The following is a 14,185-nucleotide window of genomic DNA, read 5'->3' on the forward strand; positions in this document are numbered from 1 at the left end:
TCCCATGGACCGAGGAGCCTGGTGGGCTACAGTGCATGGGGTTGCAAAGAGTCAGACACGACTGAGTGACTTCATATAATATTATACAATAATACAATATTAATGAAATTAATTATATTAATATAACATAACATTACATTATATAGCAATTATACATTAAGATATTAATATGACACATTAATATTATGAAGTCACTTATATAAATATTTTAGTTGATTTTCCAAATTTTGATTTTCATTAATACTTTCATTATTATGCTGAATTTTGGGTTATGCTTATCTTAATTATTCCTCATAGATGGTGTGGATTATGTTAGGAAAAAGTCTATGCATGCTTGAATATGTTTATTCTTAAAAATATATGGTATACATGTATGTTTTATGGGGGAGTTTCTATCACATGTTAGAGTGTGGTCTTTGCAGGTATCTATATCGGATTTGGGAAAAGTCAAGCAAAAATGATAGATAAAGAAAGACTTCCACAGTGTTTTATCCTGAATGTTCTGAGGGATAGTAGAGGAGGAAAAATATGAATTTAATCAAAACACCTTGGCTATAGCCAGGAATTCCCTTTCCTGAAATAGATCCTAATGAAGATGTGGCCTTTTGAATGGGAGACTACACTGAATTAACACACAGATCTTGGAGTTAAAAGACATATATTTCAAATGTCAGATTCATCACTTAGAGGCAGTCAGACTATAGACAATTTCTCAACCTTCATTTCCTTATCTGTAAAATATGGTGGTAAGGGTACCTATCTCCCAGGGCTCTTGAGAGGATTAAATGAGATCACAACACGGACTGTGCTCCCAAAATGCCTAACACCTAAAAAGTGTTTAGGGCCGGGAGCTGTTTCATAAAAGTGGGTCACACGTGGCTGTAGAAGATATTAGAGCAAGAGGAGCCAGGCTAAATAAAGCTTTGACCACTGGGAGGAGTAGGCAACTAGCTTTTAAGTGAAATCATTGTGTTGTCCAGCGTAGTAGCCACTAGACAATGTTGCTGTGTACATTTCAGTTAATTAAAATTAAATAAAACTTACGGTTTAATGGCTTACTCACAGTAGCCGTACTTTATATGCTCAATAGCCACACGTAGCTGATGGCTACCACATCGAGGAGCATAGGTATTAAACCACCTTTGTATAAAGTTTTACTGGATAATGCTGGCTGTAAAGAGTCTATCCAGGTTGGGCTAAGCGTCAAGGCAATATTCATGAATAACTGGTTAATTTACCTAAGGTCCACATCAAAACTAATCTTCTTTCTACTTTTTGATTTTTCTTTTATTATACAGAATCTGAGTCTTATCAAAACTCTGTTACCCAAAATTCTGTGCCATTTTCAAGCTGTTAGAATATTTTTGATCACTGTTTATACCAGTGCTTGTAATTGCTTTCAGAGAGATTCTATGAAAGAGGCCGTCCTTGGTTTTTTTGACTGAGTTTCTGAATTCTATCATTAGCCTCAACATCTCTGCAATTATCCATATCTGGTTATTAGCATGTTATTTCTATACTCCTCCTCCACCTCCACGTCTCTGAACTGGAAGCTGGGAGACTGGGAAATTCTTAAAGTGATCATTCTTTTAGTAGCAGCTGGTTCTTAACCGCCCTGGGTGAGAGAGGGAGACAGGATCTCTATCCTTTGCTGCTTCTTCCTAATTACATTCCTAATAGATGGCAAGTGTGGGGATAAAGCGTGGTTACATTTGTAGTATCTACAGGGTAGCACTTTAAGGTATGCTGGGATACGTGGAAAGGTAACGTGTAGCCAATGCATTGACTGTCATTAGTTACCCAAACAGCCCGGGTGCCTCTTTCAGCTCCCTGACCCACATTTCATCCATGCTCTGCTGTTTTTCTCCCGCAGGGTTATTTCCTGAGTAAAGCCCAGAGCTTAGGAGTCCCTCAGCAGAAAGCCCTGTTCTGACCTCCCTTAACAGGCAGTTTCACCTGCTGGGCTAGTGCCTTTCTGCTTCCTAGTCAATCTGTTAAGATTTTAGCAGGAGATTCTTGGATACCTTTTCACAAAACATATGGGAGATTGTAATTACTTTGGCCTGGTACAATTTTAAGAATTGAGAGAGCAAGGACGAGGTGCAAATCTTCTGTTCATAAATAACTAAATCTGTGGGTGCTTTAAAAGGCATCCTAGGCAGCAGGAGAATTTATGTGCCACATTTCACCCTTGGCACACTTTCCAAATGAATTGTTCAAAGAGAAGTTGTATTAGGACAAATAGAAATGACGACCAAGACCAGATGTGGATTTTTAGTTAATATTTATGCAACACCCAAAGGGAAGATGGTATTGCACAATAAACTAAAAATGTCTTAGGCAAATAAGGAAATCTTTACCCCAAGGAACTGGCACCGCAGAGGTATGAATTGTACAACAAAGGACTGGGAATACAGAACAAATGCAGGGTAGGTCAGGGCAACTATAAAAAATAATTCATTGAGGAAGTGGTGAGGTAGCAGATGTGTGGAAACTACTTGGGGAAAATAAGGGCTTAGCACTTTTTTGGCCAGTCTTGTATCTAAGGTAGAAAACTCAAGGCAGCCAGCTTAATTTCCTTCCTCTGTGAAGAGCAATAGTAACTTTAAATAGAATATATATATTTCAGAACTCAGGCAGCAATCTTATAATCTCACCTTAATAAATTAAAAAGGAATGTCCTCAGGTTTGAAATGATCTCCAAGGAGAGTGATGACATCTTTACATCTTTAATCTGATTTCTCCCCAAAGTTGTTTAAGGGAGGTTGAAAATGCAGGCATTGGCTGCTTCTGAGCCCTTGGAAAGCGGTGAAAGAGACCAAGGCTTAATGCGCTGGAAGAGTACTGAGACCCACGTTAAATTATAGAAGGAAAATTTGTTAAAAGCAACTGGATTTCTCACACACAGCTGGATTTCCAGCCTTTCATTCATCAGGATTGGCAAGATGTGCCACTTTATGGCATGTCTCACAGTGTCCTGGGCTTCTAATTCAGAGACGTTGGAGATGGGGAGAGGAGAAAAGGAGGGGGCGAGGGAGGAGTATAGAAAATGTTCCTTTAAAACTGTGGGAGTCTTGAAAATGGAGACAGCTCTGGGAAATGCTTACAAGCTTTTAGCAGGCTGAACCCAAAGCTCTTATACTTTCATTCCTCTGAGTCCTCTTAATTATTGAACAGGGCTGTCTGTGACTTCCTACCTCTCCCACTTTCCTGCAGAGTCGATGCATTCTTAAGAAGGTTTAACCTACTTCCTCCCTCTCTCCTTTGTTAATTTTTCACTATCTCTAACATCGAGAACAAATCAGCTTGCCCTATTCTCAAGATTAAAGTTTGTGTATTTTCAGTTGTTATAGTTTCTGCTAAACATATTTACTTGTTTATTTATTGTCATTTTTTTTTCCTTTTAGCTGCCCAGATATTTATAGGTGCTGGGCATCACATGGGAAACAAGACTGATAAGGTCCCTGGTTTCTTGGAGCTGCTCTTCTGGTGGTGATTCTAGATACCGACACCTACGATGAAGAAATTAATGCCGGCAGATGGGACAGGGATCGCTGGTGGAGAGGCTACTTCCTAAAGTGTGGGCTGGAAAAGCCTTTCAAGGTGATGACATTTGAACCAAGACTTGAATGCTGAGAAGGAGAAGGTCTGGGTGGAAGGCATTCCATGTGGGAGAAAGAAAAGTGTAAATTCCAGAGAACAGGATGTCTGTGTGGCTGGGGCACTGGAGCGCAGTGAGACCGGGAGAGTCACGGGACCAGATGGAGGCTTGCTGGTCGTGGTAAGGATTTGGGTTTTATTCTACGTATAACAAGAAGTCACTGAACATTTTTTTTTTCTCCCCTAAGCAGGGAGTTCATAGGGTTTCAAAAGAATCCTTTAATACCTGAAGTTATAACTGAGGAGCGGTGGAAATTACAGTAGAAGCAAGGAGACCACTTGGAAAGCTTCTGCATTAGTCCACGATGGGAACATGGGTAGCTTGGATGAGGACTGCAGCAGTGTGGATGTGATGAGATGTGTTTTGGAGGTAAATGTATTAATTGACAGCCTAAAGGATAAGAGGAAGTTGGAGATAATGAAAGTGAAAGTGTTAGTCACTCAGTGATGTCCAACTCTTTGCAAGTCTATGAGCTGTAGCTGGCCAGGCTCCTCTAGCCCATGGAGTTCTCCAGGCAAGAATACTGGAGTGAGTAGCCATTCCCTTCTCCAGAGAATCTTCCTGACCCAGGGATGGAACCCAGGTCTTCTGCATTGAAGGCAGATTTATTACCATCTGAGCCACCAGGGAACCCTGGAGAGAGTAATAATAATAATAATAAAAAACAATAGTTACCACTTCTATTTCATTTAGGTTAATAAGTGTTTTACACATGTTGACTACTGTTATCTTCATAATGATGTGCCCAGAGATAGGTATTATTATCATCACTGTTTTATGAGAAAGCTGAGGAACAAAGAGGTTAAGTGACTGGCTAAAGATCACCCAGATGGGAAGCACTAGAATAGAGACTCACACTCAGGCATCTGATTCTAGAGAAGCTTGATCTTCCAGTGTCCTAGGATCCAGTGTCAACAGGTAAGTGCGATGGAGAGACAGAGAGGACCTTTGATGGGGCAAACTTTTTGACAGTGGGCTGTTATGAGGTTAAAAAAAAAAAAGGTAAAGATCAGTACCTACTTTTAAAGATACAATTCCCTCTTATATGCATTTATGTATGTTTTTCCCAGGGCACAAAAATGGAACCATCCTGCATGGCACAATATAATGAATATTCATGGTTTCATCTGTGTCTACATCGATTTCCTTGTGAACTCAGGAAAAGATAGACCTTTGTTTTGCAGACACTCAAATCACGGTACTTGACTTTCAGGCCACTGCCAGACATCCTGGGGATGGGGGTGGCGGGGCGGTGATCAATTTCTCCACGCCGTTTTGGAGAACTTGCTGGGTAGGTGCTGGTTAGGTTTGAGAGGCGGGGGAGAGGGGAAGTCGGCCTCTCCGGGTCAGTTTTTTAATGCTTTGCGGATGCTAAGCAGCAGGGGGCGCTGCAGCAGTGTACTTCGTGGTCCAAGCGAGCCGCTCATCCAGCCGGAAAGGCCAAGTAGAGAAGAGGTGTGGCCGGCAGCCCACGGTCCTCTTCGGTCTTGCAACTTTAGTACCCAGACCTCGTTCTACACAGACCATTCTTCTACACAATATTTCATCATGTTGGATGCCTTCCATTCGGTCTGCATCCGGGCGGAAAGGAAAGGGCATTAGCTTCCAGTCTTTCTAGGTTTAAGGATAGCGCCGTACTGGGTCGTTAAGACGTCTCTTCTCTGTTCGTTCTCCCAGCCCGCCTGACAGTTCCCTTGAAACCACGAAAAGCCGCCGCAGCTGCGGGTATGCCTGTGTGCGTGCTAATCTTTTTGTCCTCTGTTGGGGTCCTTTCTTTTTAAGCTAACTGCGGGAATATTTCCCTCCCCACCCGTCTCTCCATTGACATTTGGGACAAAGGTCGGCTGGGAGCTGAAATCTCCCTACTAAGATGCCACCTCAAACTCGCCAACCCCCACTATCCACTCCATTTCGGCTCCTGCACAGTGAGGGTGTCTGACGCGTCGCGTGTGTGTTCGTGGCGAACAAGTCTGCAGCACTAGCCAAACCTGTTCTTCCTCTACCGGTCCCCAGAAGTCTCTCCAGCTGACCGGACTTACGCCTGGCATCGCTTGGCACACGCAGCGCCCGAGGTTGAGATCCCGCTGGTGTCAGGCGCCGCCAGGCAGCAGCGGAGCGAGCGACCGCGTCCTCCCGGTCTCATTTTTCCCGCGCCCAGGGCGCACTCCAGCTATCTCTTTGGGCTGTTTTCCAGCCGTCGCCCCTGGATCCCCGCGGCTTCCCAGACTGAAATCGAAGGTGAACGAAACAGGGGGAGGGCGGGAGGTGGGAAGGCGGAGCCTCCCGCCCGGGGAGAGAGTGGGAGGAGCCTCTAGCCTAGGGGGTAATGTGGGCGGAACCTTAGGGGGCGGATCTGGGTGGGGAAAGGGGCTGGGCGATCCGGGGATGGAGGGTTGGCCACGCAGGCGCGGGGGGCAGCGCCGAGAACCCCACGCGGGAGCTTCTGGAGGCTCCAGCCACCGCTTCTCACTTCACTGGAGAAGGCGCTAGGGCCGGGAGGGGAGCTAATAAAGAGTGAATGAGCTGCAGCCGCTGTGGCGGCCGGAGTCTGCCCGAGCGGCATAGGAGCCGTGTGCCCGGGAGGCGGCGAGGGGAGGCGGTTTGCCTTGTCCCTCCCAGCAGCCCTTCCCTCTCTCTCTCTTCCTCCAGCTGGTCCCAGAGCCCGGCTCGGTCCGGTCCCTCTGCCCCTACCCCGCACTCTCCCACCTTCTCCGAGTCCCACTCCGCACCTAGGACGCCCCGCACTGCCATGGGTTAGGGTGGCGGCTACGAGCCGCGCGAAGGACCAGCCTTGTGCATCCGCCGGGGGACGCGGAGCCCGAACGCCGCTCGCCGCTCGCCGGCGCAGGGCATGGGGAGCGCGGTGTGAGCCCGCACCCGGGGAGGACGCAGGAGCTGCGGAGACGGGCGAGGAGGAGGAGGAGGAGGAGGAGAGCGGTGGATTGGAAGGACCCGAGGGAGGAAGGCAGGGTGGGGAAGCGAGGGAAAAGTGAAGCTGGGAGGAGAAAGCGGCGGAAGGTGGGGATTGATGCTTCTGTTTTTTGTTGCCGCTGCTGCCCTCGCGCTGGGAGCCGAGCCGGAGAGAAGGCGGTGGAGAGATGATTGCAGAGTTGGTGAGCAGCGCTCTGGGGCTCGCCTTGTATCTCAACACCCTGAGTGCGGATTTCTGCTATGATGACAGGTAAGGGGGTGAGAGGAAGGGGTGACGGGCTGCCTGGGGACTCCGCGGTGGCTTTGAAGCTTCCCCGCTTTAAGGCTGGAAGTGCATCTTGGAGGGACTATTCCTGCACCTGACCGCTTAGGAGACGCGTAAACATCCGAACCTAAAGCAAACATTCGGGACGCGGGCTCACAGGGCGGGCTGAGGGAGTTTGGGTTCTTACTTTGCAGCAGGTTCCTCTCCTTGCTTCTAGACTGTTGGCAGATGCTTAAGTTTCTTAGCGGAAGTCACAGCAATTTGGGAAACTGTTTAATGAACGCATTAAAAACAATTCTTAGGTATTCCTTGGTGTAACAAAAGCACATTGAGCGATTTTACGTCTGGGCTGGAAGGAAGCTGCTCCCTGCCCTCTAATAGATCTGCCCTCTAACGTTTCCTTTTATTGATGGGACACTTTTATTTCCCGAGGTTGAAACACACATTTGACAGTTGCCCAAATAGTGGAGAGATCGCACTGTTTCAACTTTCCCTTTTGACGCGTGGTGTATATTACTTTGCGCCAGGGCAGTGCTGCGCCCCCGCCTCCCTCACAAATAGATGAAGTATTATTTTATAAAAGTCTGGGCCTTCATTTCTGTTTGGGAGTTTTACTTTAGACGTTAGCGATTCTTTTGTGCTAACTGGGGGAAGAAGACGCCCCTAGAGACTGAAGTTGTCTTCTGCATTTGGGTTAGTTTGGGTGGCTAATGAGACCTGAACTGTGTTGTCAAAGAAACTGCATCGATTTCTGGGAAATGTCACAGTTGTGCTCGTGTCTCTACCTATTTTTTTTTAAAACGTTGTTAGTGTTTAGAAACTGATGAAAAGCTCCATTAGGGGAAATTCCAATTTGTGTCTTTCCGGTGACTTAATCTGATTACAATGAAAACAGATGCATAATTAAAATATATTAGGGAGAACAGCACGCCTGGCTAAACTTATTAACCGTCCTGGGGTGTTTCATGCTCCATTGAAATTAAACCATCCAAAAAGTGAGCACAGATTTACTTTGACAGCTTTTCAGCAGCCTCTCTGGGTTATGGAAAGTGAATGGATCCCCAGGGTCAGGGAGAGGCAGTGAGTGAACTTAAGCAAAGTGGTTGATGGGGAAGATGAAGGCAGAATCTTCTCTAGATGGTGATTAGCCAGATTCTGTATCCTCTGCTGTGCCCCCTCTCCCACTTAAAAGGGTGTTCATAGTTGTACACCTTAAGTCACCAAATCTTGGTTCACACCCACGTCTGTTACAAAATCCCCTGGTAATAGACGCAAGAACATCCAGCAGACCCTTCTCAGTGCCTTTTATGTAAGTGTCTATAAGATACTAGTTGATAGAAAGCCACTGGTAGACATAAACTTTTCCTTAACTTTCAAGCGATGTGCATGCGGTCTTTAGCAATTATGCTGCAAGCTCTGAGAAACAAATGGTCTGTGTGTAAGAGTGATACGAGCTGCTTCTGTTCCCTCCAACTTTGTGTTACTATGCACCTGCTATTTTCTAGAGTACTGGCAGAAAAAAACTCTTGCTTTCCAGAGTTGGGTGACTTTTCAGTAAAGTGAGCTCAGGGGAGAATCTGGGCTGTTACTGGTACTGTTGGGGACAGTTTGAAGAGTAAGTATTTAAGCCAATAATTAAGAGCTTATATAAGAAAGTAACTTACTGTAATACTGTAACTATTGTAGAACGCTGATAAATCAAGCATCACTGGCGTGGCTACTCTTTATTGCTGTCCAGTTCTTTAAAAAGTACATGTCAGAAGAATCTATCCAATAAAGATTAAGGCTGGAGCTCAACTACCTTTGAATGTACTTTTCTCTGTAGACTTAAAGTTTATTTTGTGTTCTTGACTCCTCAGTCAGAAGTGTTAGTGTTGTAACTTGGACAGAGTGTAAGTATGATGATAAATTAGTTGTGCTTTGATAGTTGGCAATTGTTGTAAGTTCTTTACCTGCTATAGATTGAATGGAGTGTCAAAATTCCTGACATACCTAGCTGCATAGGTGAATTTAATGTGATGATTTGCCTATATCTGATGCACGCTCGATATATGATATATATCAATATATACCAATGTGACAATGAAGGCCTGTAAATTATAGTTAGCTACAATTTGAAAAGTGTATTTGACTCTAGTTTTCCTAGTAGCAGAATTGTGTGTGTGATTACATATTCTTCAGAGTATGAAGTCTTACAAGTATCACTTGCTTTTTATGAATCCTAGAAATTATGAAGTATGTATTAATAGGAGCGTGGAACTTCCTCGGTGTCTGCATAGCATGTTCAGGTAATTCAGTGCCAAGGTGAACTGTAGATTGTGACTTCCCACTTAGACTTTCTGACCACTGCTCTAACTCACTGGTGTGAGAAGGGGAAAAAAGCTGGGAGTGGCAAGTGGAAATTGTAGGAGGATGGTAATGTGTTTATTTCCACCACTCCATTTCAGACTACAAGGACTCAGGTGTGAAACTTGTTTAAACTACATCTGTGGTTTCTGCTGCTTCCCTGCTTTCCCAGCCTGCCCCAAAACTTTAGTGAAATATGGTTTTCAAAGGAGAGAGCCGTACTGGGAATGAGAGAGCAGCTCAAGGAGAGAAATGACTTTTATGCTCGACTTGCTTAGTGAAATCAAGACTCTGCATTTTAGCTGACGAATCTGGCATTTACTGTAGGAGGGCTTTCTATTGCTTCAGCTTAAACGTTATTGCTGTGGTACTTCTCCAAGTTATCATTTCTTTTAAATATAGTGATCAAATTTACTTTATAAACTATATATGTAATTACGTTCAGTGTTTGATGTAGCTTGGTTGAGATTAAGTGGTAATCTGAAACCTTCTTTTAGCAAAATCAATTTCCCTATGGTAAAATTTAATATTTTACAAGTGTTTCTGTGCTAAAGTTAAGAATATGGCTCTGATGTGATGAAACAAACAGTAGAAGAGTGGAATTCACCATATCTGATGAAAAAGCATATATGGTTTCAGCTTCTTCCTCCTCTCCCCTTGCTTTCAATCTAGTAATAACTGTATTGAATCTTAATTTGTGGTTAGAGTAAAATTGGAATTGTAAATATACAGTCGTTGCTAAATTTTAAGTCATGTTGCATGTGAATTCTTGAAGGACCATTTCATTTTCTGGAGAAATTTAATGTTAGGCTAGTGGGGAAAACTTGCTGACCCAAAATTCTCTGCTCTCTGACTTATTTGTTGAGGATAACATTGCATCACTTTCCCTTCATCCTCTTTAAAAGTCCTGTTATGTTTTGCACAGAGAGAACACCAACAGAGGAGTCCGTTTACTTCAAAGCAACAAAAGTAAAACTATAACTGCTGTTTCCTACTCTCATTTCATTTTGCATATATCTTCTAATTGATGGCATGCTTTTTATAGTAGGTAACAAGTAAATAAGTTAATGCTGCAAATTCATCTTTTTATTCTAATGTGAGTAAAATAACATATTAGTTTAAAAAGACAATTTTGACTTTCTGAAAGTAGGAAATGGGCTTGTGGCCGCTTTGAAAAAAATTTTCTTTATTGCTCATTCTGCAGTTGTTAAAGTCAACCATAATCATTAACATTATCTTTGGGTTTCTTAGTTACTGGTGTGCAGTAATTGTGTAAAACTTGGTGAAGCAACTCCACAACAGGAATTTCTACTCTTGAAATCAAAACCACCCCAAATTCTCAATAACACATTCCTAGTTTAGTTATTCATCTAGGTGTAAATGTAAATCTCAGTTTAAAAGTACTCATTTTTTTCCTGAATGTCATAAAGAGTTTCATTAACAGTATTTAAATGAAGAAACAGAGGATTTAAAGTATGACACAAGTTTTTTTTTAATATATATATTTCTTTTTCTGAAGATATTAAACTATATTTTCTACTTGATCTTTTAATGTTATTATCAGTTTGGGCTTTTGACCTGGTATAAGAATTTCTTGTGAAATGACCAGTTCCTCTAACTTCTCTGTAAAATGTTCTTTCTAATAAATTTGCCTTGGACCAATCTGGGTTTGTTATCTTAAAGTTGTAGTATGTTCAACCATTGAAAACGTGTCTGGTATTTAGTAAATGAATGTTTAGAAAGAATTACTATAAAATCAAAGTAAATAAGAGAGAAGTTTGTTTTGCATCTAAGGTTGTCTTTTTAGGCTAGTGTGTACAAGAGTGTTATTTCATTCTCATTTCTTTCCCAGTTGCAAATGTATTGGAAAAAAAAAAAGGCCAGTGGATACAATTGACAGTTTATAAAATATTTTAGAGGACATTTTATCTTCTAGCTAAGTTTTGACTGTTTAATCACATCTATGTGGAGAAAGTCATTTTGCTGTTTGAACAAGTACATCTCTTAACAGTAAATTAAAATTAAGTGAAGCCTGTATGGATTGCTTTGCCTTACCTCTGTTGAGCTTGTCACATGGGGTTTATCCTAGCAAATGACCCAAATACAAGCACTGAACGGACATGCACAAATGCCACAGGGAAATTTCTTGCCAGCCATCTGTTTCTTAGTTGCTTTCATATATAAATGTACGGGGTTGGGGGGCAGGGGGTGAGCTGCCTGTATTATTGCATATTATCAGTTTACATCATCTTGTCATCTGCACTTAGTTTTTCAGAGCTAATGTACCCCGTAGTAACACTGAATTCCCTGCTGCTATAATTCTGAAAGAGCTTCAGCCTTTTGGATTCCAACATGAGTTAAGAGCAGTTTGTCTTCCTAATCTCTGTTGCTATTTAGCATGCTAAAAGCACCTATTTAAAATGCCTTTGATGGTGCAGCTCTTTATCAGAGGTGAAGGGTATGTTTTGTTTAAACCTGGCACCTTCAAAATACTAGGAAAGGACAAAGTTTACCCTTAAGGCGCTCTGGTAAATCTGTGTCTGACAAACCTACTTTCTTATAACCTCATTATTCTCACCTAACATGCTTTTAACACACTAATATTCATCTCTTAAGTTTTTGATTCTCTCTTGGAAGCTAAATCTTATATGAACTTGGAGTCCTTCCTTAAATGGCTTCACAATATTGACAAGTGTGGCAGCCTTGATGGAAAGGACAAGTGGGTTGCTGAATGTAATGACCTTCCCTCTATGAATAGCTGTCTTCATTAAGAGCCTAGCTGAAAAAGAGTAGAGAGCCCATCACCAGGAGCTACATCCGTCTACTTTTCATGGGATGAAAAAGGCGTAATATTTTGAATCATTAAGGTGGAATTATGCACAACGCTTGATGGTTTCTTTAAAGATCTGATTTGTATGTGTTTTTGAGGGAGGGATTGGGAGCAAGAGGAGAAGAGGACGACAGAGGATGAGATGGCTGGATGGCATCACTGACTTGATGGACGTGAGTCTCAGTGAACTCCGGGAGTTGGTGATGGACAGGGAGGCCTGGCGTGCTGCGATTCATGGGGTCGCAAAGAGTCGGACATGACTGAGCGACTGATCTGATCTGATCTGGTCTTGAGGAATAAAGGGCTACATTCATTAATTCACTGATTATAAACACCTCTAGACCTGGGCTTCCCATGTTTATGGTACATGGGACAAACAACAGCCATTCTCCCTTGTCAGTAAGCGTCCCTACCCGCCTGTCCTTTCCTGCCTGTACTTTACCAGGTGCTTGCATGGTGTTTGAATCTGGGAGTCTGATGATAGACATAAACAATGCTGATAGCTTGTCCTTTAGCAGAGTTTCAGTTGCACTGGCTCATATATATTTTGATGGATGCTCACCGTTTTAAACTTTCACTGGGCTTCTGTTGGCTTCTTTCCCAGAGCATCTGTGCTGAGGATCCATGGTAGATGGTTTGAACTGGATTTATTCTTGATCCAGTGCTCACTGGTACCTTATTTGTACCCGTTGACGTTTTAGAATGCTTTTGCCACGTGGCTCCTTCCTGTTGCCCATGTCACTTGTTTTCCTGGAAGGTCTGCATCGGCTGAACTCTTTGAATTAACTGGATTTGCCTTGACTAGTCATAGGGATTGAAGACTTTTGTCTCAGATATTATTTGGGCTGTATTTTCCAGGCAGTTAATTCTAACAAGATGCAGTTCTATCAGATTTCTATTGATCTTCTCCTCTCTGACAATTTAACTTTTCAATTATATTTGTCAGTTTCTCTGGTACTCAAGGTTTCTTAGAATAAAAGGTATAGTTGTTTGTTTAAAACTTTAAGAGATTTTTTTGGGATTATCATTTTGGGTTCATCCATGACCTTTCTTCTTTATAGTTAAGTGGGAAAGAATTGAGTAAGCCCATCTACTCTGGAGAAATTTGAAGAAAGTAGGAGCACTGAAATGATTTATTTTCCAGATTCTACATTAAAAGTTTTTATCATGTTTTAAAAGTGATTTATCTTACTTAAGGGCATTTCATCAAATACAGTTAATTTGAGTAACTGGAAATGATTATTTTAAAGATGAGATGGAGAGAAATTTGAACTTGCTCATGTCTAAAGGATTAATTTGGAAAAGAGATTAGAATTGAAAATTCTAATTCCACCTTTAGATTCCATTTTGTTGTGGAAATAAGTGAAATTATGTATACATTTAGTTATTCCAAGGCTATATACACTTGAGGGCGGTGCTAATGTATTTCTTTTAAAAGTACCTTAGAACATGGCACAGGAGATGCTATTTGCTTTTGATTATTTGGTTTAAGCTTTTGTTTTATGATTTCTTTGCCAGGGCATTTTGTGATATCAGAGTGAGGCAGGGTCTGAAGCATGGCTCAGCATATACTTCTAGTCAAGAAAACTGGATAAATTACATATTTGTCAAATGAAACACACATCAGTGCCCTTGGAATAGCAGCTGTGTGGTAGGTGTTGAGGCCAAATAAAGTATTTCTTTCCCTTTGTCTTTGATGATTGCCCTTTATTTCTGTGGAATTTATTATGATACATGTGTGATTATTCCTCAGGAGCATCGAGTTTAAAAAAAAGTTCACAATAGGCTTATGATTATGGTTTAACTAGGAAACAATGTGTAAAAATATTGCCGGTGTGGGGTAAAGAAAAATTCACAACTTTTGATGATGAAAGTGCTGTTTTCCTACTTGTCATTCCAAGGATTATTGATTTCTTTAAAAGTAGAAAAATTCGACTGTTCTAGCCTAGAAATTCTCACTTGGCATCATTTAGGAGTATTTTGACTTCAAAGGATGTGTTATTTGCTGAAAAGTGGCCACTGGGGCAAAATATGGCTCTTGACATTTTGAACGGTGTTAAATGATGGCACCGAAGTATTTCAAACAGTCATGATTCAACATTGTTTAAAAATCCAGTGGGGAAAATGGCAGCCCATAGAACCCTGCATATTT

At 42.1% G+C, this 14,185-nt stretch overlaps 1 protein-coding gene and 1 long non-coding RNA gene across 2 annotated transcripts in view; one reads left to right on the forward strand and one right to left on the reverse strand.

Moving 5' to 3' along the window:
- Window positions 1-2,267: 2,267 nt before the first annotated feature.
- Window positions 2,268-5,808, reverse strand: LOC109558949 (uncharacterized). The gene is made up of 3 exons (XR_002180679.2): window positions 5,701-5,808; window positions 4,518-4,637; window positions 2,268-4,294 (listed from the first exon to the last, which is right to left on the reverse strand). It is a non-coding gene; the product is annotated as an uncharacterized lncRNA (long non-coding RNA).
- An 806-nt stretch (window positions 5,809-6,614) lies between these two features.
- Window positions 6,615-14,185, forward strand: part of TMTC2 (transmembrane O-mannosyltransferase targeting cadherins 2) — a 422,793-nt gene continuing 415,222 nt past the window's right edge. Inside the window, exon 1 of the mRNA XM_019960312.2 lies at window positions 6,615-6,842. Within this exon, the coding sequence (XP_019815871.2) occupies window positions 6,760-6,842 (83 nt within the window). The 5' untranslated portion in view covers window positions 6,615-6,759. The remainder of the gene's footprint in view (window positions 6,843-14,185) is intronic.

The sequence above is a fragment of the Bos indicus genome, chromosome 5 (genome assembly GCF_029378745.1).
Source record: "Bos indicus isolate NIAB-ARS_2022 breed Sahiwal x Tharparkar chromosome 5, NIAB-ARS_B.indTharparkar_mat_pri_1.0, whole genome shotgun sequence".
Taxonomy (NCBI): domain Eukaryota; kingdom Metazoa; phylum Chordata; class Mammalia; order Artiodactyla; family Bovidae; genus Bos; species Bos indicus.